Source organism: Neophocaena asiaeorientalis, unplaced genomic scaffold (genome assembly GCF_003031525.2).
Source record: "Neophocaena asiaeorientalis asiaeorientalis breed wild unplaced genomic scaffold, Neophocaena_asiaeorientalis_V1.1 scaffold190, whole genome shotgun sequence".
Taxonomy (NCBI): domain Eukaryota; kingdom Metazoa; phylum Chordata; class Mammalia; order Artiodactyla; family Phocoenidae; genus Neophocaena; species Neophocaena asiaeorientalis.
In genome coordinates this window covers 6947406-6972436 of record NW_020175017.1, presented here as the reverse complement: position 1 = coordinate 6972436, position 25031 = coordinate 6947406, and the positions used below count along the sequence as shown (strand labels likewise).

Sequence of the window (25031 nt, the reverse complement as noted above, 5' to 3'; positions counted from 1 at the left end):
AAAAAAAAAGAAAGAAAAGGAATCCAAAGTGGAAAGGAAGAAGTAAAATTGTCACTGTTTGCAGATGACATGACACTATACACAGAAAATCCTATGGATGCCACCAAAAAACTACCAGAGCTAATCAATGAATTTGGTAAAGTTGCAGGATACAAAACTAATATATATAAATCTGTTGAATTCTACATATTAACAATGAATTATTAGAAAGAAATTAAGGAAACAATTCTATCAAAAAGAAGAAAATACCTAGGAATAAACCTACCTGAGGTAAAAGACTTGTACTTAAGAAAACTATAAGACACTGATGAAAGGAACTGAAAACAACACAGATGGAAAGATATACCGTGTTCATGGATTAAAAGAATTAATATTGTTAAAAAAACCATATTACAAGGCAATCTACAGATTCAATGCAATCCCTATCAAAATACCAATGGCATTTTTCACAGAACTAAAACGAATAATCTTAAAATTTGTATGAAACCACAAAAGACTGAACAGCCAAACAACAGAGCTGGAGAAATCAGGCTCTATGACTTCAGACTGTACTACAAAGCTACAGTAATCAAAACAGTATAGTACTGGCGCAAAAAACAGACACGTAGATCAGTGGAACAGAATAGAAAGCCCAGAAATAAACCCACACACCTATGGTCAATTAATCTACAACAAAGGAGGCAAGATTTTACAATGGAGAAAAGACAGCCTCTTTGATAAGTAGTGCTGGGAAAATTGGACAGATACATGTAAAAGAATGAAATTAGGACATTCTCTAACACCATATACAAAAATAAACTCCAAATGTATTAAAGACCTAAATGTAAGACAGGAAACCATACAACTTTTAGAGGAAAACATAGGTGGAACATTCTGATATAAATCATAGCAATAATTTTTTGGATCTGTCTCCTAAAACAAAGGAAATAAAAGCAAAAATAAATAAGGCTCTATTAAACTTAAAAGCTTTTGCACAGGAAAGGAAACCATCAACTAAATGAAAAGACCTACTGAATGGGAGAAAATATTTGCAAATGATATGACTGATAAGGGATTAATATTCAAAATATATAAACAGCTCTCACAACTCAACAGCAAAAAACAAACATCTCAATCAAAAAATGGGGCGGAAGGGAAGGGATGAGATTTAAATTACTTGAGCATTTATTATTTTTCAGCATTTTGTAACTGATATTTTCTTCTACAATTAACATCTGGATAGATTTTAATACTTATTTGGCCCATCTGAGTCATTCCACATGCTTAAAATAAAATTATTTCTCTAATTCAACACATTAATTTCTGTTGCTCTTTTTTTTTTCAGTCCTTAAATCCACAAACAAGTCCACAACCACAGTAGAAACTTTTATTAATAAGAAAGGTATAAAACCAATCAAACTATTTCAGAAACAAAATAAAAATGTAGTAACTTACTTGAGGTGGTTGAACTTTTCTTCTTTTTCCAGAAAAGTTCTAGATTAAAAGTAAAAAAATAATAAGTAATCAATGCTTAGAAAAATCTAAACTATTTTCCTTTATAGAATAGTGAACAAAATAAGGAGAACCCTGGCAGAAATAAAGCCCACGAACTCACCTAGCACTATCTGTAACTAATATCTGCCTTTTTCTACTTTGGAAGTTACCCTCCAGAGATGGTATTAAAAGTATATAATAGTAACATCACAGCAACATGCTTGTCCCTGACTACACACACTTTCCTATTAATTCCCAGCTTCTAATGAGGCTGAGTGATTGTGGAAAGAGGTGCTCTGTGGATTTCCTACTTAGTTTCCTTTCTTTAACATTTCTATCCCAGGATATTGAACAAGTGAAGCAGCAAGAGACAGAGGGAAACAGAATTTAGAATACCAGGCAAAGGGGTGAAAACACACACATACACACACACCCTTGATTGACTATAAGGGACACTGTGGTTGTCTAAGTGAGCAGCTGTCTGCTGTTCCTCTATGTGACTCAGAGGAATACTGATTCCACCCCACTGGTCTTGTCAGTGACCAAAATGGGCATGGGCCCAATTCTGGCCAATAATTAAGGAGAGTCAGCTGGGGATTAGGGGGAGAACTTCTGGAAGAAACTTCCTCACTTCTAAGAGAAAGCCCTCAAAGGAGGCAGTTCTTCTGGACACTGCTGTTATCTGGTTAGGACACCAGAAAGCACTGTAGCTATCTTGCCATCTGCCTGGGGAAAGAGCCAACACCAAGCAGAGCTGAGAGGGGAAAGAGCTCAGTTCTTTGACAATCATGATTTAGCCCAGTAAATCAATTTACCCTGAAGACTGCATTCTGCTGAACTTCACATTTTATAAGATTATTTCCATACTGTTAGAACCAGTTTGAGTATGAACTTCCATTACTTGAAGCTGATAACATTCTCACCAACACACTGCTGTGTTTTTTAAACCCTGACCTAATGAATTATTTCTAGACTTTGTTCTTAGTTTCACAGAACCACAAGCTCTTGAATGGCAAATTAGTATATTAGTACATCTGACAAAGAAACTGTCAACATAGGTGGCAAAATTTTCTCTTGAACGTTTGTGACCACTGAGATTTACAAGAGAAAGTAAAAATCCTGATTTTCCTTTGTGTCAAAAGCTATTTTCAAAGAATACTGAGGTATGCCTCTTATCAGTAGTTTATAATAAGTGGGAAATCAGTTAAGTGTTGGAATTATTAAATATGGGGAAGAAAGTGCCTATATAAACATGCTCCTTCCTGTGCCAAACTGAGCTGGATACCTGTGGTGGGGCCTATGGGCAGGTAAGGGCTTAATGTTTAATTTGGTCACTACTCAGTCACCTACCTTCCCACAAGGTGGTTTTTTACACCCTGATGAAAATATACTTCCCCTTGTTTTCCTAACAGCTTAATCTGTAAAATATGGACAGTTTCCATGTCATTGAGCAATCAGATTATTAATGTATCATGAAACCAAAGTGAGAAGTATCAGAACAAGGACATCAGTGGTTCAATGACTTAAAAACAGTACAATGTGGCCTTTGGGGGCTTATTTTAGGTCTGATCAGAATATTTCAACAGGCTGAACACTTAGAAACATATCTGTTGTGGATACACTGGACCAGCTTTAACATTTATTCTGTTTGGGTACAAGGAAATCTCAATGTAAAAGGCAGAAATTTTAACAAGTCTTGGTACCTGAGAGAAAATATTTGAGAGCACAACACACTAAACAGCTGGACAGAGATAATTAAAAATTGTCTCTACTCTCCCACTATTTTAAGTTAGCAGGTAATTTATAGCTACATTTATAATGCCTGTGTCCCAAAGAGAAGGTGATTAAACACATACATGAGGTTCAGAAAACCCATGCTCTAAGAAAACTCAGTGGTAAGGAGGCCTTTTTCATGACCAACCCCCTTCCTTACTTCTAATCAGTTTTAAAGGGTAACCAATTGCAAAGGGTTACAGATGGAGTGCCTTAAATGTTTCTTCCCTTCTAGTCCCACTGCCCTGATTCAGACCTTCATTTCTCCCTGGTATGGACAATGACATGTTTCCTAAACTACTTTCTTTGACTCCGAACTCTCTCCAACTCACAACTTCACAATGTCACCAGACAGAAACCCATTCTAGGTTTCTTTCGCAAAGACTTAACTGTGCCCCAATGACACTGGAATTACAAACAGGTTAATGTGACCTTCAAGGCCCTCCAAAATGTGTTTGCAATTTAATTTTCCAGCCAGACCCACTTGTTCACCTCATGCTACAGGCCCACCATGACCTTCACGTGTAAACGGCCTGCATGCATGAAGTTGACGTGGCCTTCAGGGCTCCTTCTTCCCACGCTCCCCTTTAGAACCGGGACTTAACCATTACAGACTAGAGTTAAGATTCCACCTAGTCAGTGCTTTCGAACAAAGTTAACATACCTTAAAAGTCCAATAATTAACTATCAGCCAGGTCCTATCCATTCATTCGCACATTTATTCCATGCCTACTACACTCTGTGTTCAAAGACGAACAAGACACAGTTCCTGCCCTTCAGAGGCTGAAAACATAGTGTGAAAAATAGATGTGTAAACATATAAGTCATAAGTGCTATAAAATGAACAAAGTGCTATGGAAATGTACCTGTGAAGAACATTACACTTACTGTTTTCAAGGGTCATAATTTAAAATCAGTAAGTAATTCTCTGGAAATACTCATAAAATTGTATCTTTTAAATGGTCTGTTAAGCAATGCCCTTAAAATTTTTAAAACATCACCACATTCAAATTTTTCCATGTTGAATGTGATGGGTAAAGATCTTAAAACGTGCAACAAATACTAACTTTGTTGTAATTCGTGCTTTATATACATTAACTTTTTTTTGAATTTTATGTCTGTTTCATAAATGAAAAGAATTTTACATAATCTAGGTTTTTTTTAGGAACCAAATACAATTTATATCTTTTTTCTGTTAATGTTTCTCTTTTCATATGCTGTGCTTCAAGGTTACCCAAGATAATCTCTATCCAACTGTGTTTAGAATTCATCTACATGTGAACCTGGATTAGACACATTTCAGTTAAAAACTTTTCATAAATTCAATTTCTAACAAAAGTTCAATCCTTAGGAAATTTAATAGGCTCAATCTTCCCTTGCTTTCTAACTTTAGAAGCTACATATCTAGTCTTTTCCATAGACTTCTGAGGAATAGATACGTAAAACTATGCAATTGCCATGCGTGTACTCCCAGCAAGAGGAAGGTAAGAGCGGTGAATAATGTGCTATGTCGTCTGCAGGGTGTGTGTTCATCTCCTCTCACGTGCAAGGACAATCCTAGAGCTGGCTCCATTCTGAGCAAGAAGCGCAGCTCCTAGAGATGGCACATTCATCTGTTATGGAAGGGTGGGTATGAAATCTTTGCCTTTGGGTCTGTACCATACATATTCATAGGCCTTAAGGACAGAGTCAATCTGAATGTTTAAACCATTGTCAGTGGTTTGTGCTTGTTGCTCAGTATTAATTTGTGTATGTCATTTCCGATACTAATCCAGAAGTGATCCTTCTAATCAAATATAGGTTAATATATTTGGAACTATTCTTTTAAAGCACTAGTTTTGTTACAGATATGACAACCCAACACATCCATGCCAATCCTGTTTACATTTATCACACTTCCTGCCCCTGAAGTTAGTTTCAGACCTTAGGCCTCTGAAAGTCTCAGTGTTCTTACCAATTCTATGTTCTCACCTCTACACTGTCTCTCCCAACTATCTCAAGTGTAAGTCCTACATTTTGAAAAGCTTACCCGATATTTCTATCTGCATAGCCTGCTATGACTCTAAGTTCACATTTCACCCAAAAATCTCTCTCTCCAGATTTTATTTCTACCAATGATGGTATCATTTTTCCAACCAGAAACTGGACTCATTCTTGCTCCATGTCTCTTTCCATATTCAATCAATTATCAATATTTGCCAACCTTTCTTTACTACTGTCTATGGCACTAATCCTTTCTATTCTCACTCTCATGTCCTTGTTTCAGGATCTCAGTTCACATCTAAACTAGTATAATACTGTCTCCTTATTTTCAGTCTCTCCCTTTTCATATATTTCCCAGAACAGTAATAGATAAATCTTCTAGATATCACTTGCACAAGTCCCTTCCCTGCTCAAATGATTTCAATAGCATTTAAACTTTAAACTTCTGGGGACAGCATTTAAGGTCCTCTACAATCTACTTCTACCTCCTTAATCAAACATTCTAAACATTCTATCCTGTGTAAAATGGATCCCCCCATATAAGATTATGATTTAAAGGGCTTGTTCTTTTGTTAACTAAATTTAGTAATAGGTGTATGTTAAGCTTTTAAAATCAGAATCAGAGAGAAAAGATAAATGATGGGGCAAGATCTCACTTGAGGCATCTACTACTACGATACTCTCTTATAAGATCAGTCCTACTGTTAACAAGAATTATATTAACAAGGTATGAAATTGAACGAGAAAAAATAATCTGCCTAGGGATTTCTTAATGAAGGCAGCTTGAATGGGAAAAACTTATGGTATATTGTAGGAAAAGGCATACAATCTCTATGAAGTTTTCTAGGAAGATACTATGAATAATTCTAAAAGTGGAAAGACCTTTTTAATTATGTAAAACAACCAACAAGTCTTCTAAAATTAAAGATATATTGTAATTGTATGACTTATCCATGTTTATACAGCTACTTCATAGATGGTTTCTGAAATTAAATAAATGCTAATATTTACTGAGGTTTTACCATGTGCTAGACAGCAGGCTAGGTGCTTGACTGGTATTATTTCATTTAATCCTTGCTTCAGCCCTCAGTACTTTAATAGACATCATTTTATATTTGAGGGAAGTGAATCACTAAACGTCTCTAAATTATTGAGCTTTAAGATTCACTACTCACTTTGGTTATTCAACTTGCCTTCTTCATCTGGAAATATTCCTACCTTTGTACCTTACTCTAATACCAATTTGAAACTGGAAAGATTGCTGTTATTCCTAAAATAATTCTAAGCGCACTTTCACCAATGACTTATAATGATCCATGCTAACTGAGCTATCTTACATAATATTTCAGAAACAGGAGTTTCAGTAAATTTTATTAAAAATTTAGTAAATTTAAAAATTTTGTTCACTTTAACTTTAGTTCCTTCTAATATGGCACTGCTTTAGAACAAACAAACAAACACTAAGCCTCAGAAAAGGCAGTTGTTATGTACAATCACCCCAGAAGACTGAGGAAATTAACACAAGGAGCTCAGAATGGCTTGTCTGAAACATGCTGATATGACAAAGAAGATGCTTATCAGCACAAATTGTTTTCTACTGTCCTTGGTAAAAGGGATAAGAATGAATGAATAAATAAATGCTAGAATTGAGAAATTAAACAAATATAGACTAGTCTTTCAGAAAGTCTAGTGGTTAGGGTAAAGAAAAAGGTAGGGTGGCAGATTGAGGTGTGTGTTTGTTTCGTATGGGGGAGAAATGTAAACGTGTATGAGCTGAGGGAAGGAGTCTGTGGAGAGTGAGAGATTAGAGAGACAGAAGGGACAACAGAGAACAAGGTTCCAGAGGGAGTCTTTGTTTTACAAGATAGCAAGTTCAGAGTGACAGGGCTCACCAGTATTCAGGCTGATTTATTATGCCACAAAAATGGCTTAAGTTTGAGAATTTGGGTAATGTACCATAAAAGTAACCCTTTAAAAAAAATTGAGTCTATAATACAATATTCAAAATCACAATCTTTAAAGAACGAGGTAACTCTTTACTCAGAACTACGTTCATTCATCACTGAACTATTAAAACAGTGTTTTGCACACAGCAGATCGATGAGTGAATTATGTGATAATGAATCCTAAAATAACATTTATTTCTTGCAGACACTTATACTTACTACAGATTGAAAATATTCAGGAGAAATGCCTTCCAATTCAAGGATTCTGTCCTCAAGTTTTTTAATTCTCTGATAAATGTCTCTTGGCACCGGACCACCTAAATACATTTAAAAAAATTCTGAGATACTATGGATAATTCTTTCTTCTTACAATTTTTATTCTTAAAATACCATTCAAAGACACTTATGCAAAAGAATGGGAATTATTTAAACTTAAGAAAATAAGTTAACAAGAGGAAGACAGAATGAAATCTTTAGCAAACATTTTCATAATATACTCTATGGGATATATTATTATACTACACTTCTCCCCAAGCCCCATTTATGCTTCCTATGTTGCTAGGCATTTTGTTTTATGTTAAATTCATTTTACAAGACATTGAATAGTTCCTGTATAGAACAACTTGTATCTCTGACAGACTCTGACAGTTGTTTAGGAGGAGGAAAATGCATAGTGACAACTGACAATTCAATTCAGTGGTTGTAATATGTCGTATCATTTTCTTCAATTTATACTTCTCCTTACATGCCATATTTTCTCCTTTAACCCAGAAGACCATTTAAAAGGAGCTTTACCATAATTTTTTTTTTAACATCTTTATTGGAGTATAACTGCCTTAAAATGTTGTTAGTTTCTGCTGTATAACAAAATGAATCAGCTATACGTATACATATATCCCCATATCTCCTCCCTCTTGCGTCTCCCTCCCAACCCTCCCTATCCCACCCCTCCAGGTGGACACAAAGTACCGAGCTGATCTCCCTGTGCTCTGTGGCTGCTTCCCACTAGCTATCTATTTCACATTCAGTAGTGTATATAAGTCCATGCCACTCTCTCACTTCATCCCAGCTTACCCTTCCCCCTCCCCGTGTCCTCAAGTCCATTCTCTATGTCTGCGTCTTTATTCCTGTCCTGCCCCTAGGTTCATCAGAACCAGTTTTTTTTTTAGATTCCGTATACATGTGTTAGCATACGGTATTTGTATTTCTCTGACTTACTTCACTCTGTACGACAGACTCTAGGTCCATCTACCTCACTACAAATAACTCAATTTCATTTCTTTTTATGGCTAATATTCCATTGTATATATGTGCCACATTTTCTTTATCCATTCATCTGTCGATGAACACTTAGGTTGCTTCCATGTCCTGGCTATTGTATATAGTGCTGCCATGAACATTGTGGTACATGTCTCTTTTTGAATTATGGTTTTCTCAGGGTTTATGCCCAGTAGTGGGATTGCTGGGTCATATGGTAGAAAGGATGCTCAACATCACTAATCTTTAGAGAAATGCAAATCAAAACTGCAATTAGGTATCACCTCACACCAGTCAGAATGGCCATCATCAAAAAATCTACAAACAATAAATGCTGGAGAGGGTGTGGAGAAAAGGGAACCCTCTTGCACTGTTGGTGGGAATGTAAATTGATACAGCCACTATGGAGAACAGTACGCAGGTTCCTTTAAAATACCATAATTCTTAACTAACAAACTTTCTAGGCAGGGGTATGGTAAAATTAAGGTTACTCAAATTTCAAGATTATGATTATATCCCAAATCCTTCCATTTCTTAGCACCTCCAATGTAAACATTCTGGTCTAGACCACCACCACCTCTCCCTGGATTATCACAACCTCCAAACTGGTCTTCTTGTTTCTGCCTTGCACACATAAAGTCTGTTCGCAACACAGCTGCCAGCAACCCTTTTAAAATGCAATTCAGATAGTGTTAGTTCTCTGCTCAAAACCTTCCAACACCTTCACATTTCACTCAGATTAAAAACCAAAGCCTTTACAATAGTCTACAAGATCCTATACAATTTGGACATTCTCCCCACATTCATACCATTTCAGCCATTTTTCTGTTATTCAACTAGGCCAAGTACTCTTACAACTTTAGCACTTGTGATTCTCTCTACCTCTATATTCACAAGGCTTGCACTTGCCAACTTCAGGTCTTGGCTCAAAAGTTACCATATCGGTAAGGCCTTCTCTGACCACACTTTAAAAAATACCAGTACTACCACTTCCCCCTACCTAGCACTCCCTCCCTATCTTTTTTCCCTTATTTTTCTCCAAACCATTACTACCCCCTGACATTCTGTGTATTTTGCTTATTCACTGCCTGTTTCTCCACTCTAATGTAAGCTCTTAGAGGGCAGAATTTTATGTTTTGTTCATTGGGTATGGCTGTGCAGGTTGTACACTAAACAAACCTAGGAAGCATCAGTGCATAGACTGAACAGGTGCTCAATATTTACTGAATGAACAAATACATGATTAAACAATCGTTATGCAATTAAAGAATATGGATAAATATTCATATCAAAAGTATCAACTTGTTAAATATAAAAACTCTAGAAATATGGGGGGATTTTTTTGAGAATTTTTAAAGTTTAGGATCTTGGTTGTTCTTGCTTTCGAATAAAGTAAAATGAATAACTTACTCACCTGACTTTCCTCTTGCTGCTCCCTTTACCTAGAACATCCTCTGCCTCACCTCCCTACCTTTCAAGAACCATTTCAAGCTTCACTGGGTCAACAAAGCACTGCCTGAATCTCTTCACATGGAGGCTCCTTGTGCCCCACCACACCCTTCCCTCACAGCCCCTTTAACATCCCCCTTTGCTATTAATCTTTCTCCCAAACAGATTATAAAGTCCTTGACGCCAGAAACTGTGACTACATCTCAGTGTCCCTCCTGTCTAAAACAGTGCTTGGTGTATAGTAGGCATTCAACAGATACTTTTCAAAATTAACTACTTGACACTATTAGATTTAATAAACCAGTCAATCCTGTTATAGTTTGTATTGTAAATGCATCTAGTTCTGAGAAAGGGAGTTAATTTTAATGCTAATCTCTTACTATCCTCAAAGATTTACTCATTCTCTTATCATCTTCTCCCTTCATCCACAAATACACCAGATAGACTGGACTCAGAAATTCCCTGAACCGTATTTTTCGCGGGCCTCTCACTGTTGTGGCCTCTCCTGCCGCGGAGCACAGGCTCCCGGCGCGCAGGCTCAGCGGCCATGGCTCACGGGCCCAGCCGCTCCGCGGCATGTGGGATCTTCCCGGACCGGGGCACGAACCCGTGTCCCCTGCATCGGCAGGCGGACTCTCAACCACTGCGCCACCAGGGAAGCCCGCCTCTGTGCTTTTTGCAGATATTTAGAAGATAGAATCAACAGGATCTGGTGACTAAATCGGGAGGGAGACTGAGGCTTTGCAGCCAGTTAAGATCTAAGTTTGATTTCTAGTTGCCACTTACTACCTTGGGCATGCTGCTCTGAAAACTTCAGTTCCTTTATCTGACAATGATTACAGCACCAACATCTCACAAGGGTGCTGTTAAATAGTGAGTTGATATATGTATAATACTTTCAGAGTGACTGGCACTTAGGATTTAGTCAGTCACTTAATAAATAAATGTTAGTCCCCAATGGCACTTATTTATTTATATGCTTATCCTCACTGGAAGATCTTAAAGAGCCAGGGTAACACTTATTAATACTTTTTACCAGCACAGTGGGGGATACGAGTGAGAGATGGTCATGGTTATGAAATTAATGGCAGGAAAAAAACTACATTAGTTTTCAGCTATGACTTTAATCAACTGAGAGAGTCAGGATATTGTTGAGAAGTGTAAGAGGAGGAAGAAGGGCGTAAACACATGAACTGTAAATTCCTTGAAAGCAGGGACTATGCTTTCTTCATTTTTGTACCAATCAGAACAATGTTTTCCGTACATGACAGCTGCTCAATGAAAACCTGGTGACTAAATGAATCGGAATTTCTTTAACCACTTGCAAAGATACATTACAGGACACTGCCCAGCACTCTGCTTACCTGTCTGCAATCGCAAGTGAGCCTCAATGTTTTGTAGTCGTTCTTCTACAGCCTGATTACCACAATCGCGGAGCATGCTGTTAGGTTTATGACCTGACCCTTGAATTCCTTCAGGTCTAGTCTGTGGTCCATATGTATTCACAACTCTAGAAACTAAATTAAGAAACTTTTGAGCCTATTAAATTTACATTTCAAAAATCAGAAAGTCTCTCTCCTTAACAGTATTTGATGTTCTTTTCATAACCACAAACCCAAGTACAAAGAAAGGCAAGAGTTTTTGATTTGTTTTAAAATAAATAAAATTTAGATAGGAAAGTGATTTCTATTCCATTTTGCTTATAATCTAGAATAAGTTTCTGACAGTGATGAAGATATTATACAATGGATACTTACCTTTTACATGACTTTTAAACCCAGGGTAAGGAGTAAAAACGGCATCAGTTCTCGCACAACTATTTTCTAAGGAGAATTCAGATGAGTATAAGTTTAAATATATTCTTAACTTCAAATGTATGATATTTTGATAACCCTTCAGTAATGCATATTAACATATTACTCATAATCAGAGAATATCATTTTAAATAACAGTAATTAAATTACTATCATGCACAGGATAAAATTTAGTGATCTTTACTCTCTAAAACTTATATCTAATGTTACCTATTTCCAGATTTATATATAGAAAAGTCCTCAACATTTGGTGGCATAATTTAATTTTTAATGAATACCAATATCCCTAAAAACCATCTGGGCCTTTGGAGAAAATAATTTATATATTATAGAGAGTTAAAATTTCTAAGCTAAAGAGACATAGAAATAAACAAAACTCAGTATTTTTACTAAAATATCTTTTTAAAAAATACAGCATTTTTGATATTACTGATCATATTAGTGAACATGTAATATAAAGTATTATGCCTTTAACACATTTTTATTTCAGAACGCCACACAAAAAAGACCTTGAAACCTACAACACATACTTTTATACTTTTCCTAGATTTCCAGTGCTCATCTAAAAAAAATCCCTAATCACAAAAGCTATCTATCTCTTTCCAGACTGCCCCTTTCAAAAAACGCAATTTTAAAAATGATACCATGTGAAATTTCGTTCCAAATTTCTTCTAAGCTGAAAAGTATAGTTTCTTTCAAGTTATATATCAACAAATAAATCATAAACCAAGGGAGAAAGTGGGAATGATATTAACATAATATATAAACAATTCAAATATTATAAAATAATCTTTAAAATGACATTAAGTAAAACCATGCATTGCAGTAAATTTCCTAAGACTCCCCTTAATTATTTTGTAATAAAAATGGATGGTAAAAGATAATGAAGGAAAATTCTTTTTTTCCCTAGGGAATTTGATTTTTTAAAAAACCCATTGCTTATATTTTGGTCAATTGAGAGGTATTAAAAGGAACACACTAACACGTTACAATACATCTGAATTTTTTCAGTCTAAGTTTCCTTAAGATAGTTCTGCTGACACATCAAACTGTGAATAAAATTCCAAACCCACTTATCTTTTATATATAGATACTAGAGTCATTTTCTTTTTCTTTTCTTTTTGAAACACCTGAAAATATGTTTAAATGGCCATCACCTCTCCATTCTCTTTCTACCATTTCATGGGGCTAAGGGTTAAAAAAAGAAGCTATCATCCATTCCAGAACTATATTCCAAATATATAGATTAACTGACCCATTAGAGAAAAATTCAGCATGGTGTGAAGATAGTGAATGTATAAGTGCTAGTCACTCTCCACAGCAATTCTTCCCAACACTGTTTGGAGCCAGCAAGGGATTGAATGGGCTAAGGAATCCTGCTGAGCATTTCAATTCTTGTCAATTTCTATCCCCTGGTGGTTTATAATAATAGAGTTAGCAAGGAGAACAGAGGAATAACATTAGTGATACATGTGCTTGCTCCTTCAACAAACGCTTTCTCATGGGTAGCTTGCAGTTGGATTGTAGTACCTGAGATTTTGCCACTGCTGAACCTGTTCTGAAAAGCTAACAGTAAAATATACCAAATCTAGAGATACGTATGTATAATGTTAATAGTAGAAAAGGCTGCATTTAGGACCCACCTTGAGCCTGTATTATTTCATTATTAAGAGAATCAGTGTTACCAGTGTGATACGAGTCAATTCTAGGTTCATCTGAAAATTGTGTTCATAATAATCAGCCACAAGATATTAGAGGCAACAAGAAAAATGTTCATTCCAATTAGGAACGCTTCTCCATAATTTTTTCTAAGAACTACTTGTTCTGATTATTACTATGATGCCTGACTATGATCTATGCTAGTGCTTTGCAATTTTGTATTCTGCAGCATACCTGCAGATCTGTAAATATACTATAAAATCATGTGGAGAGGAAAGGAGAATCTGATGAAAAACAGCAAATGTATGCACTATGAGAGAAAGGAAAAAAGCATAAGACACCATAGTCTTGTTGACAAATTGGTTTTATCGTGACATAAAACATTTCAAACAGCTAAGGAGTAGTGAGAAAACTGCTCCCTCTTGAGGAGTATTAACTTTACTAAGTTCACTTCATGTATTAATATCATAATTTCATAAATACCTTTAGAGACTTGAAATTTATATAGCTTAGACCTTCTTACTAGTGAGACTGAGACACCCTACCACCCACACTTTATCTTCATTTCCTGAAGGAACTTTAAAACAATCTTTACACCTGTGGTAAACATTTGCCTTTTTACGTTAGCATTTATTTGATTTTTGGATAACCAAGATGAAAACCATTTTGTATTATTAAACAGAAGGAAATACTGCTGTCTTAGTTTCCAGATAAACCTGTGAAATAATTAAAAACTGTGTTCTTAATGTTATTCATTTTAAAAAACAAATGAAAGATCATTAAAATCCTACAAAAATTAACTTCTTCTAGGTAGTTACCTTGATTACAATCAATAACATTGCAAAATTCCCTGACGTTGTTTTCATTGATTTCAGCTTGCTTTCTTTCAATAAATGCAGATATTCGTCTGTCAATCTACAAACAATAAGCATGTGTGTCTTAATTCAAACACAGTAAGATTAAAAAAAATACTCCCCCCCCCCCCCAAAACCCAACTTCTTACTTCTGCTTTTCCAGCCTTTATTTGAACTACTTCTGGATCAAAATGGATCTGTGTCTTTTTCACATCTCCCAAATCACAATCTTTGTGCTTTTCTTCCTCCTGTAGGTCTCCAATGGGAAATTTGGCATTTACTTCATTCTTGTTCCCTGTTTCTGTTTTTCCTATTTCTTCAACAACAGTTGTATTCTCCTCTTTAATCAGAGGCTGAAGTTTTGCTAAAAAAGGCTGAGAACACAATTCCATCTGCTGAGGTTCAAACTGATCAAAATTAATCACATATTTACCATATTTATATAAATTTCTGCTAAGTAAAGGCAATATTCAATATCAATTAACTAAATTTAAAAGGTTGGCACATCATACATAGATCGGAGCACATGTGTTTGTGCTGTCCTCTGCTATTGTGACCAATATCATTTGCTATAAATCTGTTTAAAAAAAAAAAAAAGGAAAGAAAAGAAGAAAGAGAAAACCTGAGGAAATTTAAAATTTTCTTTGAGGGAGTCATTCTGTCACTCATCTTTTATTTTGTGCCAAATCAAAGCCTCAGCCTCTGGCACCAATGCCACTTAATTAACATGTCATTCAAATGCCTCCTCAGAATACTAAGGCTTAGTATTTTTCCTCCTTAACACGAGAGCCAGTGCTCTCACTCAGCAAAGCCCTGTATTATCACTATATCACTGGAGATTCTCCACTTGAAACTGCAGTTGGCCGAAGTAAATGAGAGAGCATAGACGTGAAATATATAGGTGTTATGCTGAGTGAACACTCAAGCTTCTCCTGACATGACAAGATATCTTCTTGGGTCATGAAATTAAATTTTTAAAAAGAAAACGAACAAGAGCCATAGCTGAAAAGAGGTAGATGCCTATCACCATACTAGAGGGGGAAAAAACCCTGTTGTGTAATGTAAATTATACTACCCATTCCCCCCCGCCCAGACCCATCCACAATTAGGCCTCAATTGAGTCCTATAGCTCATTGCTTCTGCCCTTTAAAACTAGGGTTAACTATTACTTTTAACATGAAACAGAGTTAAAATTTCCCATAAAGTCACTGAATAGAGGACTGAAAATTAAATGTCTACTCCATTAATCAAAACATACCAACACTCGTCAGTGTTCCAATTATTTTTTCATACCGACAATTTTGCTTCCATTATTTGCTATACCAAATACTCTTCTGAATCCTTGTAACATCTTAATAGAAGTAAACTTTTCGACACTTCATATTTTATACTTTGATTAGAGATAAACTGCAAACTTGCATCAATTGTAACTGCAAAGATGTTCAATTGGAAACTAGCAAGGTCATAATACTGTTATTGAACTGAAATACTAAAAAATATAACAATACTATTATAAATTAACAATTCAGTGTTGACTTAATATAAAGGATGAATTATTTCAAACTCAAGAAAAAGACGATAAAATAGTGACTGGCTACTTACTAAGATGAGACATTAATGTCACAGAAATTACTTTCTTTTTAAAAACTATGCTGAAACTGTTTAATTGCAATAGACACTCCAGGATGTGTCAAGCTGGGATAATGCCACTTCTTGAACCACTGAAAGCACTCCATGAGCCTCCAAACTCACCCAAGGCATGGAATCATTATCATAGCATGACACACACCTGCCGTGTCTTATTGCTTAATTATAACCTACCATAGATGCAACTGTATTGAATTTTCAGTGCAAGTCTAGAATTGAATAGAACTGCATTTTCAATCTTCACATCCACATCAGCCTATTGGGCTATATTCCTGTAATTGTCCTGATCACTATGTAAATTAACAGATTTGGATCCAATCTGGCCGAAGTAACCTTTTATTAATACCACTATTAATACAGTGTTAAGATAGAACTAACAAATACTACAGCTTACAATTTAACTACAATTAATTTCTAGTCTCAATATCGAGTTAACATTTTTAACACGAAATTTACCTGTAAATATAAAACGTGTTGTTCAAGTGCACTAAAGAGCAAAGCAGGCTGGAATGCCGAGAGGCTCTGGAGCTTGTTCCAATCGATTGTAATTTTCACCACATCATCTCTGATGTTAAGCTTCAAAGGGGCAAACCAGCAACATCACAAAAAATTACAAGATTAAGCTGTACACATGGGATTGTCCAAAAATAAGATTTCTATAGAATAACACACCATTTAGCTCAAAGTTTTCAAGTTTTCAATCAGACATAAAAATGCTCTACACCTAGTTACCACTTTAAAAAGCCAAAAAATGTGAAATTTTCATAAAAAAATAGAATGACACCTCACTCTAATTCTGTTCTTGGGTCTGTGTAATGGGACCATCTTTTACGATAATTCATTATCTAAAAAACTTTGGATAGGGGTCAAAATAGTCTTGTCCTACTCAGAATCCTACTGCTTCTAGCTCAGAGAATTAAACAGAGGGGGCAGGTACCTTTATAAAAGTTCTGATATACACATTTCTTTCTGTTAAATATGCACATAAATACATAACTGAAACATATCATTCCTCTGATGTCTTCTGAATCACATTTTTATTGTTTTCAATTTTAACCAATTTAAAAATCAATTCATACATTTATATTCATACATATTATAAAGTCTAGTGATACACAGCAATGTGTTTATCTACTTCAAATAAAAATTAAACTATTACTTAGCTGCGGAAACCTGAAATTGAAAAACAAATACTTTTCCACAATAGTGAAATAAATGGCCAGAGACTGGATGGAAAGGCCACACTTACTGCTAAACAGTATCTTCTAGTAAAGTATGAGGGCTCATTGTATGAAAATTTCTTATAAATTGGCTATCCATGACCTATTACAATAATAGTATATACAGAAACTACCAAGAACCTGAATATAAAATTAATATCAAAATGAGTGAAGATTTTAGAGGGAAAGCCTCCATCTCTAGTCTTTCGAGTGAATAAAAGTAAATCACCGTAAACTTTTCTAGGGACACGTGTTTATAAGGATATACTACATCGCAGAATCAAGTTAACTATTATTTTTTCAAAAATCATTTATTTAAAATTAGTCATGTTTTCTACAAAATAAAGACAAGTGTTACATTAGTTCAAATACAGATCTTATAAATTGTGATTGTAATAAAACAAAAAGATAAACCAATGTACATAGAACCGAAAAGATCCAAAGTTCCCAAAAAAGGCACTATATGAATGAACGCTATATGACAGAAGTTTACCACCCTTTGACCAGAAATATTTAAAGTCCATATTAGACAAGTGTAAACAAATAAGTTTTGTGTAGGCTGCACTGGCAAAAACTGGTTTACATTATTTTAACTAAGGTTTTATATTAAGATAACCACATTAATCTTAATTTACTTTATTTAATGCCTATAAAGATTTCCTTAGACAACAACTTATGCATGGAAGTAAACTATTACTATACTGTTACAGTTCTCAAGGGATCTAGAGTCTATTATAACAAATCTATGAATACAGTTTGGGGATAATGCAGGCAAATCCTCAACCAAAGCAAAGCATCAAATTTTCTAGAGAAAAGAATAACTTATAGAAATTAAATTTAATGTTTGGATCATATTCTCATTTCAATTCAGCAGAATTATGTAAGCTCTCAAGTGCAGTTAAAGATATTTGGTCTTTTAAGAAAATCACATAATAATGTCACAAATTAACTTTAAAACTATCCCAATACATCCAACTATTATTCAACAAATTCCCTGTTAGTAATATGAATTCTATTTATTTTTACACTGTAGAACTTGTAAACCATTCACTCAAAAATGTATTAGTCTGCCATTAATATGGCCTATTTAAAATATGTATTTCAGTAAAAACTTTATTAAATTAATATGAAAATCCAAGCTAACAATAAATATTTCTTCAGCTTGGTAAAATGGACCAACCAGAGGTAAGCAATAAAGTTAAAATTACAAAATTGGAAATCTGAGATAAAAAATACTTTTTAAATATTCAACTTTATGTTTCCTATTAGGAGAGCTAATAACACGATACTATACAGAGTGAAGTAGGCATTTTACAACATACATTTTAAAAAATTCCTTAAACTTGTTTTGAAAGGAAATAGTGATTTCCACCAAGGGCAATTTTATAAGTATAGTACTCGGGCTTTAATTCTTTAAACAATACATCTCGAAATACAGAGAGTATTACCAAGTTGGCTAGCATTTAATTGATGAGATGATCTTATTTTTTGACACTTGTATAAATGGTCTTTTCACTCTGTCATGAAAACTCACCAAATATTTACTCTAAACATTTTTGACAGGTGACATAAGTAAATTTTAATCACATCTCTACTTTTACCTACAGAATATCTGAATGTTTAAAATTTTTAAATGAGTTTTTAAAATTCAGTATACAAACTATTTCAAAAAGAAATGTTTAAATTATTTCTTAATGTTATTTTTAAAAAGTATCTCATCAGTGGGGGGAAAAAACTTGCATAAACTATAGGTGAGTATAAACTTTTTTCATCTTGATATTAGGATATTAAAAAAAAACCTTAAAGTTCCAATGTCCACGCCATAGAAAGTTCTCAAACTTTTAAACCATTTACAGGTCTTGAGTCTTGAGACTGAAATAATATGTCCCCAAGTCTTAAAAAAAAAAGTTTAAGTCCTTGACAAACAAGTGAGTTTAAAACTTTTAGCCGACTCTATTAATAATCGTTCCATTAAACCAAACTGAATGTTTAACTTAGAGTAATGCTCTTTTTAAGTTAGAACAAATATTAGGATTTTAAAAAATATTTAAATAACGTTTTAAGAGACTGATTCTCCATTCACCCAAGGCTTTTAAAAATAATTTTCACAAATCAAACGCTCTATTTTCATAAAGTAAGTTACCATTATCTTCAACATAAATGCCTAATTCCGCCTGAGATTAAAAAAATCTGTTTTTTAAAAGCAGACAAACATTTTCAAGTTGTTTCTCATTTAAAATTTGCTTTGCACTTTACATCATGAAACTAAATAGTGACTTGAGTGTAAGGAGTACCTTTATTTAAACCCGATTTTATTATGACATTTCTACAAAAGCTATTTATCAGCCAGTTAAACTAGTTAATAGCTAAATTATTAAACAACAGTTGTGATACAAGCAGTATCGACCATGGATAACTCAGCCAACTTTACGCTATGAGTAGTTTAGATTAATTCCTTTTCTCTTCCTCCCCGTTTTAAAGGGGAAGAGATGCAAGCAACGGCCAGAAGGAAAAAAGAAATAAACAAAAGCAAATGACTCATAAGAGGAAATCACCCAAAAAAGGCGGAGAGAGAGCTTTTCCAGAAATCGCAGGCCGTTCTAACCTATCAATTTCTATAATGAATGAACTGGAAGTAAAAGGAGCCTGAGCGCCAGACGCCTCCCAAACCCTCAGAGAAGCTTCTCCGCAACCATTCTCTCCAAGCCTGTTCATCTCCGAGCCGGGTTTTCACTTACACTAGCCTCACTCACTCTTGGGGGGAAGAGTTGCAAGGAAATCTAGCCTGCAACCGGCCGTGAACTAACCCGCGCGGCCATCCTCACTCAGACCGCAGACGGCTGGGCCCAGGCTCCTCCCCCGGCCTCGGCTACTCGCGCCGGGTCCCACACCCGGCAGGCCTCCGCTGCCCCCTGCCTCCGCTCGAGGAAAAAAGGGGGGAGGGGCTAGACGGTTCCCAGACCCCTACTCCCACAGACCACCACTCACTTGTCCAGCCAGGGTATGCAAGGAGCGAAAGACTTCGCAGACCACCTCTTGTGAGAGACTGGGGCTGCAGCTCCGCTCTAGGCTCCTGTCACCGATGGTCGGGCGACTAAGCTCAGCGGCAGTAGCCATGACACTTTCGTAGGCCGCCCCCGCCAGCACCGAAGAGCCCTCACAACCCACCCCACCCTCCCCTGCTTTGGTCGCTGCGCGATGATGTAAAAGCACTGCGTCTCTTTTAGAGCGGGGCTTTGAGCACCCGCCCCCTCTATGTGACTGACAAGCACGTGCACCAATCAGGTGCAGCTACATGGTTCCGCAGAGGACTCTGAGCGGATGACTGCGAACCTGCGTGAGGCTAGCTACAGTATTTCAGATAATGATTGGAGTCGTCATCGAATGAGGGTTAGCTTCTTCAACCCTCATTAGTTAGTTAACATCGCTAATTTAACATAAATTAGTTATCATAACTAATTTTTCATGCGAGGAAGAGGACATAAAACAAGAAAAAACTTTTATGCCTCATTTACCATCAAGGGAATGATATTAATTACTTTAAATCTGCAAAATACTTCTGTCAGGTTTTAAAACTCGTAAATCAGTTGCTATTCCCTGTGTACTACGGTAGAGACGCTCATCCTAAAACTGTTTCAAAGAAGGGAAACACTGTCAATATGATTCTAACAGGAATTTAACTAAGTAAGCAATCGCATGCAACACAATATTTGAAATTAGAGATCAATCCAAATTGAACTTTGACAAAGTATTACTTATCAGATAACTTTGGTAAAAGATATTTGAAAGACTTTGTAGTATTACAGAGTCTAACATTAAAAATTTTGTTGTGCAATTGAAAAGTTTAGAAAGTTTTTAGTGTTAAACTTTATTCCAAAACACTTGCAAAAAATAAATATCAGTTTAGAGATGAGGGATTTAAAATTCTTAATTCCAGTAGTCTAATGCTCTTACAGTAAAAGAAGCAGAGGTGGAAACTTGCACAATGTGTATTGTTTTAGAGTACGCTGAATGAAAGGGGGAGGAATAAGGCATCAAGGAACTGGGATTAAGGGCAGTAGGGATAAAAGAACGCCTTTGACCTGCCTCTAGAGAGCCTGTTAATTAGGCTTTCATTTCCAAAGATCACCAGGCGACAGGATCTTGAGTAATCTTGTCTGCTCCCTTGTTCACAGCAGGATATACAGTTTATAATCCAGCCTATGTCTAGAGATGTCCATAGAAAGATTTCACAATATCTAATCCCAAATTGAGCAACCTTCTCCTTCAAGCCACTCATCCCCATATTTAACCTAAATTCATGATTCTTTGCAATGTTAGCAATTTTCTTTGCCTCTGGTTCTCTTGTTAGAGAATAATTCTAATGGAGTAGCTAAAAGTTTTTGTTTTGTAACATATTAGCAACTAGTTTCAGATTATTTGTTTTCATCTAGGTGTGAGGTTTGTTTTTTTTTTTTTTTTTTTCAAATATTCAGGCCAGTGGTATGAGACACATTTGGGAACTTGCTTTGTATATTATAAGAATACCGTCTTTAATAAGGTACTGCTCATTCTTTCCTTTGCCATCACTGATTTTGAAATTTCAAGTTTTACTTGTTCCCTTGAACATCTAATATAGAATTAATTGATGGCCATTTGATCTCTACATAAATTCTCTGTAAGATTCTGTTTCAATACGCAGACTTCCACTTATAGTATTGCTTACTTAGCTAATACTTGCAATTTAACTCTTTTGTGCATTATTTCTTCTTTCCAGGGACTTTTCTTACTCCTTCCTGATGCCTATTACCTTCATTTTGGAACTTATTTAAATAGAAGAGTTTGTAGGCTGAAAAGATGTGGATTTCCTTGGGCTAACTTTAAATAGAAACATATAGAAAATAATGAGTAACAAAAATATGATGAAAGCTCTGAAATTTAGAGAGTAAAGGAAATAATTTACCCTTTATAGAAAACTAATTACAGTTTATAAAGTGGGTTGCTGGAAAATCTTCTGCCTGGTGGAAATAATTCAAACTGTTGGTCTTGGCATTAGCAAGAGAATTAGAAAAACTGTCCTGAAAGTTCATCCTAAGAATCACTTGGGAGGATAAATGAAATCCAGGCTATCTACCTTATCAACAAAAATATCCTTTATAAAGAGCTTTAAAGGTACAACCCTATTAAATAAACCAGTGCCCAGCAAAGTGCCTGAGATATACGTGCTCAATAGATGGTATAATACACCTTTTATCTAATGTAGAAAAGGATGGTATAATACACCTTTTATCTAATGTAGAAAAGGAAAAGTTTAATTTGCCTTCTCTGGCTCCCCATCACCTGATGGATAAGCCCAAGTTCCTTAGAATGGCATCTAGGGCTCTTCTCATGATCTGGCCTTTGCCTAAATTTCCAGCCCCATTTTCTGCCACAAACCATCTGGTGCTTAATGCTCTCAAAACTGCTTTTACTTCTTCAAAGCTTTACTATTTTTTTTGCCTCCATGTTTTTATTTGTGCCCCTGCCTCCTATCTGATTGGAAAACTCCTATTCCTCCTTCAAAAACTCCAGTTCAGAAATCTCTGGGAAGTTTTTCCTCATACTCCTTGTCATAAAGACCTTGTCTTCTCCGCTAAACAACTCCTACAACTCATATATGCTTCCATTATTGTACTTATCACATTGATACTGAAATTTACTTGACTACGAATCTGTCTCCCCACTGAGCTATGAGAATTTATATGTATCATGTTTGTATACTTAAGGCTTAGCATAGTTTCTGGCACAGAGTAATTGCTCAGTATATGCTTGTGGAGCTGAATTTATTTGCCTAAGTTGAACAGATTTGTAAAATGGAAAAAAAAAAAAAGAAGTTCCTACACTTGAGGGGAAATTGTAACATGTAGTAAGAATGCTACAAACAATTCATTTCAAACAATGAAGCATGTCCGTTGATTCTCCTCTGGAACAGCAATTTCAAAGTGCTCAAATTTTTCTTAATGAATAAATACAGCTAGTCTCCATAACCTTCTCACGAATGATATCCATACAAATTAATTGTACCTACTATATGCCAGACACTCTGACCATGTTGAAGGTACAAAGATGAATCAGGCAAGGATATTTCTCAAAAAGCTCCAGTTCTCATGGGTGAGGCATATATGTAAACAAACATCTATGATATAATGTGACAATGATCATATTAGAGATATGTATAAAGCAATACAACCTATTAGTTCCTTTGGGGAGGTGTTTGGATTCAGTGTCAGGAAAAACTCTAAACACTTGATGTAAAACATTGATTTTGAGGCTCAAATGATGAGTACAAATTCTTAATTAAGATAAAACAGGAGCAGGAACTTGAACACGCATTGATGTGTTTAGGGAGGATCATTGGATAGAGAAGTATGGTGAAGCCAGCATTTCCCAAAGTTTGCTCTGCTGAATACCAGTTCTGTAAGATGCTTCTTCCAACAGAAGTTTCCACAATCAAAGAAGTTGGAGTAAAACTGATTATTTGTGTTGCCATGTCGTGCAACGGATCACAACATTCCACTTTCTATTAGCAAGGAGCTCAGTACTACGATCAAGTCCAAGGACACAATAAACCAGTTTCAAAATCTCAGCTTTGAGGATTGGTTTATTGGGACTTCCCATACTGATTTGTGATTCATTCAAGGTTTAGAAAACATACCTGTTACTTGAACAGAGAAAAATTTTAAATAAATTATTACTTATGATAAGTTGTTGATTAACTGAAAAGATAACAAGAAAACAATAATCTATCACAGTGTTAGCAAATTCAGGAAGCAGCTAACCCCTCTAGGGCTGCGGGAACAAAGGGAAGAGTTTGGAATTATTAAAATTCAGGAGCTTAGAGGAACATGGAGTCCCTCAGAGAAGGGGGTGCTGCCCAGCTTGGATTGGTGACTTAAGCGGGGGCATGATGAGGCTGATTTTGCAAGTTTTTAAAACTGAAAATAGAGCATCCAACCACTGTAGAACAATATAATGTAGTCTAATATACATATAATTGGAACCTCTAAAGGGGAATAGAGAAAGATTGGGGCAGAAGAAACATTTCAAAAGATGATGACTGAGAAATTTCCAAATATAGTGAAAGCATCAAACCACAGATCCAGAGAACTCCAATATTATATACTGCTGTGTAACAAATTACCCTGAAATTTAGTGGCTTAAAGCAACAAATATTTCTTATCACCAAGTTTCTGTGGGTGAGAAATTCAGGAGTGACTTTGCGTGGTAGTTCTGTCACCCACTGTGGAGAAAAGCAGTGAGAGAGAAGCCACAGGGCCTTTTAGGACTAGTCTCTCAAGTCACACATTGTCATTTCCATCTGATTCTACTTGTTAGTAGCAAGTTACTATGTCTGGCCCACACCCAAGAGATGGGAAATTAGGTTCTATATCTCCATTTCAAATATGAAGGAGAAATAAAGATTTTTTTAAAGGTAAACAAAATGAAGATTATTCATTACCAGCAGACCTGCACTATAAGAAATGTTAAAGGAAGTTTTTCAGGCAAAAGGACTGACATCAGAAAGAAATTGGTATCTACGCAACAAAATGAAGATCTTACAAAATGATTAAAATAAAGTGATATATGAGACATTTTTTCTTATTTTTATTTGTTCTAAAGATAATTAACTGTCTAAAGTAGAAATAGTGGCAAATTATTGTGGGTTTATAGCACATATAAAGGAATGTGTGACAAAAATAGCACAAAAATTGTGAGGGAGGAATTGTAAGTATTCAGTTGTAAGGTTTTTACATGCACATGAAGCAGTGTAATATTTGAAGGTAGACTGTGATAAGTTAAAGATGTAAATTATAAGCTCTAGGGTAACTACTAAAATATTTCTTTAAAGTATAAATAATAAGCTAATAATGGAGATATGAAGGAATCATAAAAATATTTAATTCAAAGTCAGGAAAAGAAGAAGAAACAAAAAAGAGA

General features: G+C 35.4%; 1 protein-coding gene across 4 annotated transcripts in view; it reads right to left on the bottom strand.

Annotated features, from left to right (window-relative positions):
• The window catches only part of MBIP (MAP3K12 binding inhibitory protein 1), a 33354-nt gene extending 13092 nt beyond the window's left edge, over positions 1-20262 (bottom strand). For 2 of the 4 annotated variants that reach the window (XM_024762090.1, XM_024762091.1), the window contains exons 1-7: positions 20064-20223; positions 16312-16431; positions 14358-14582; positions 14173-14269; positions 11639-11704; positions 11246-11398; positions 1435-1473 (exon numbers count right to left, since the gene is read on the bottom strand). In XM_024762090.1, coding sequence (XP_024617858.1) covers positions 1435-1473; positions 11246-11398; positions 11639-11704; positions 14173-14269; positions 14358-14582; positions 16312-16431; positions 20064-20192 — 829 coding nt within the window. In that variant the 5' untranslated portion in view covers positions 20193-20223. Of the gene's footprint in view, positions 1-1434; positions 1474-7394; positions 7493-11245; positions 11399-11638; positions 11705-14172; positions 14270-14357; positions 14583-16311; positions 16432-20063 lie in introns of all 4 variants that reach the window. The other 2 variants (XM_024762088.1, XM_024762089.1) reach the window with 2 other exon arrangements.
• Between the last annotated feature and the right edge of the window lie 4769 nt (positions 20263-25031).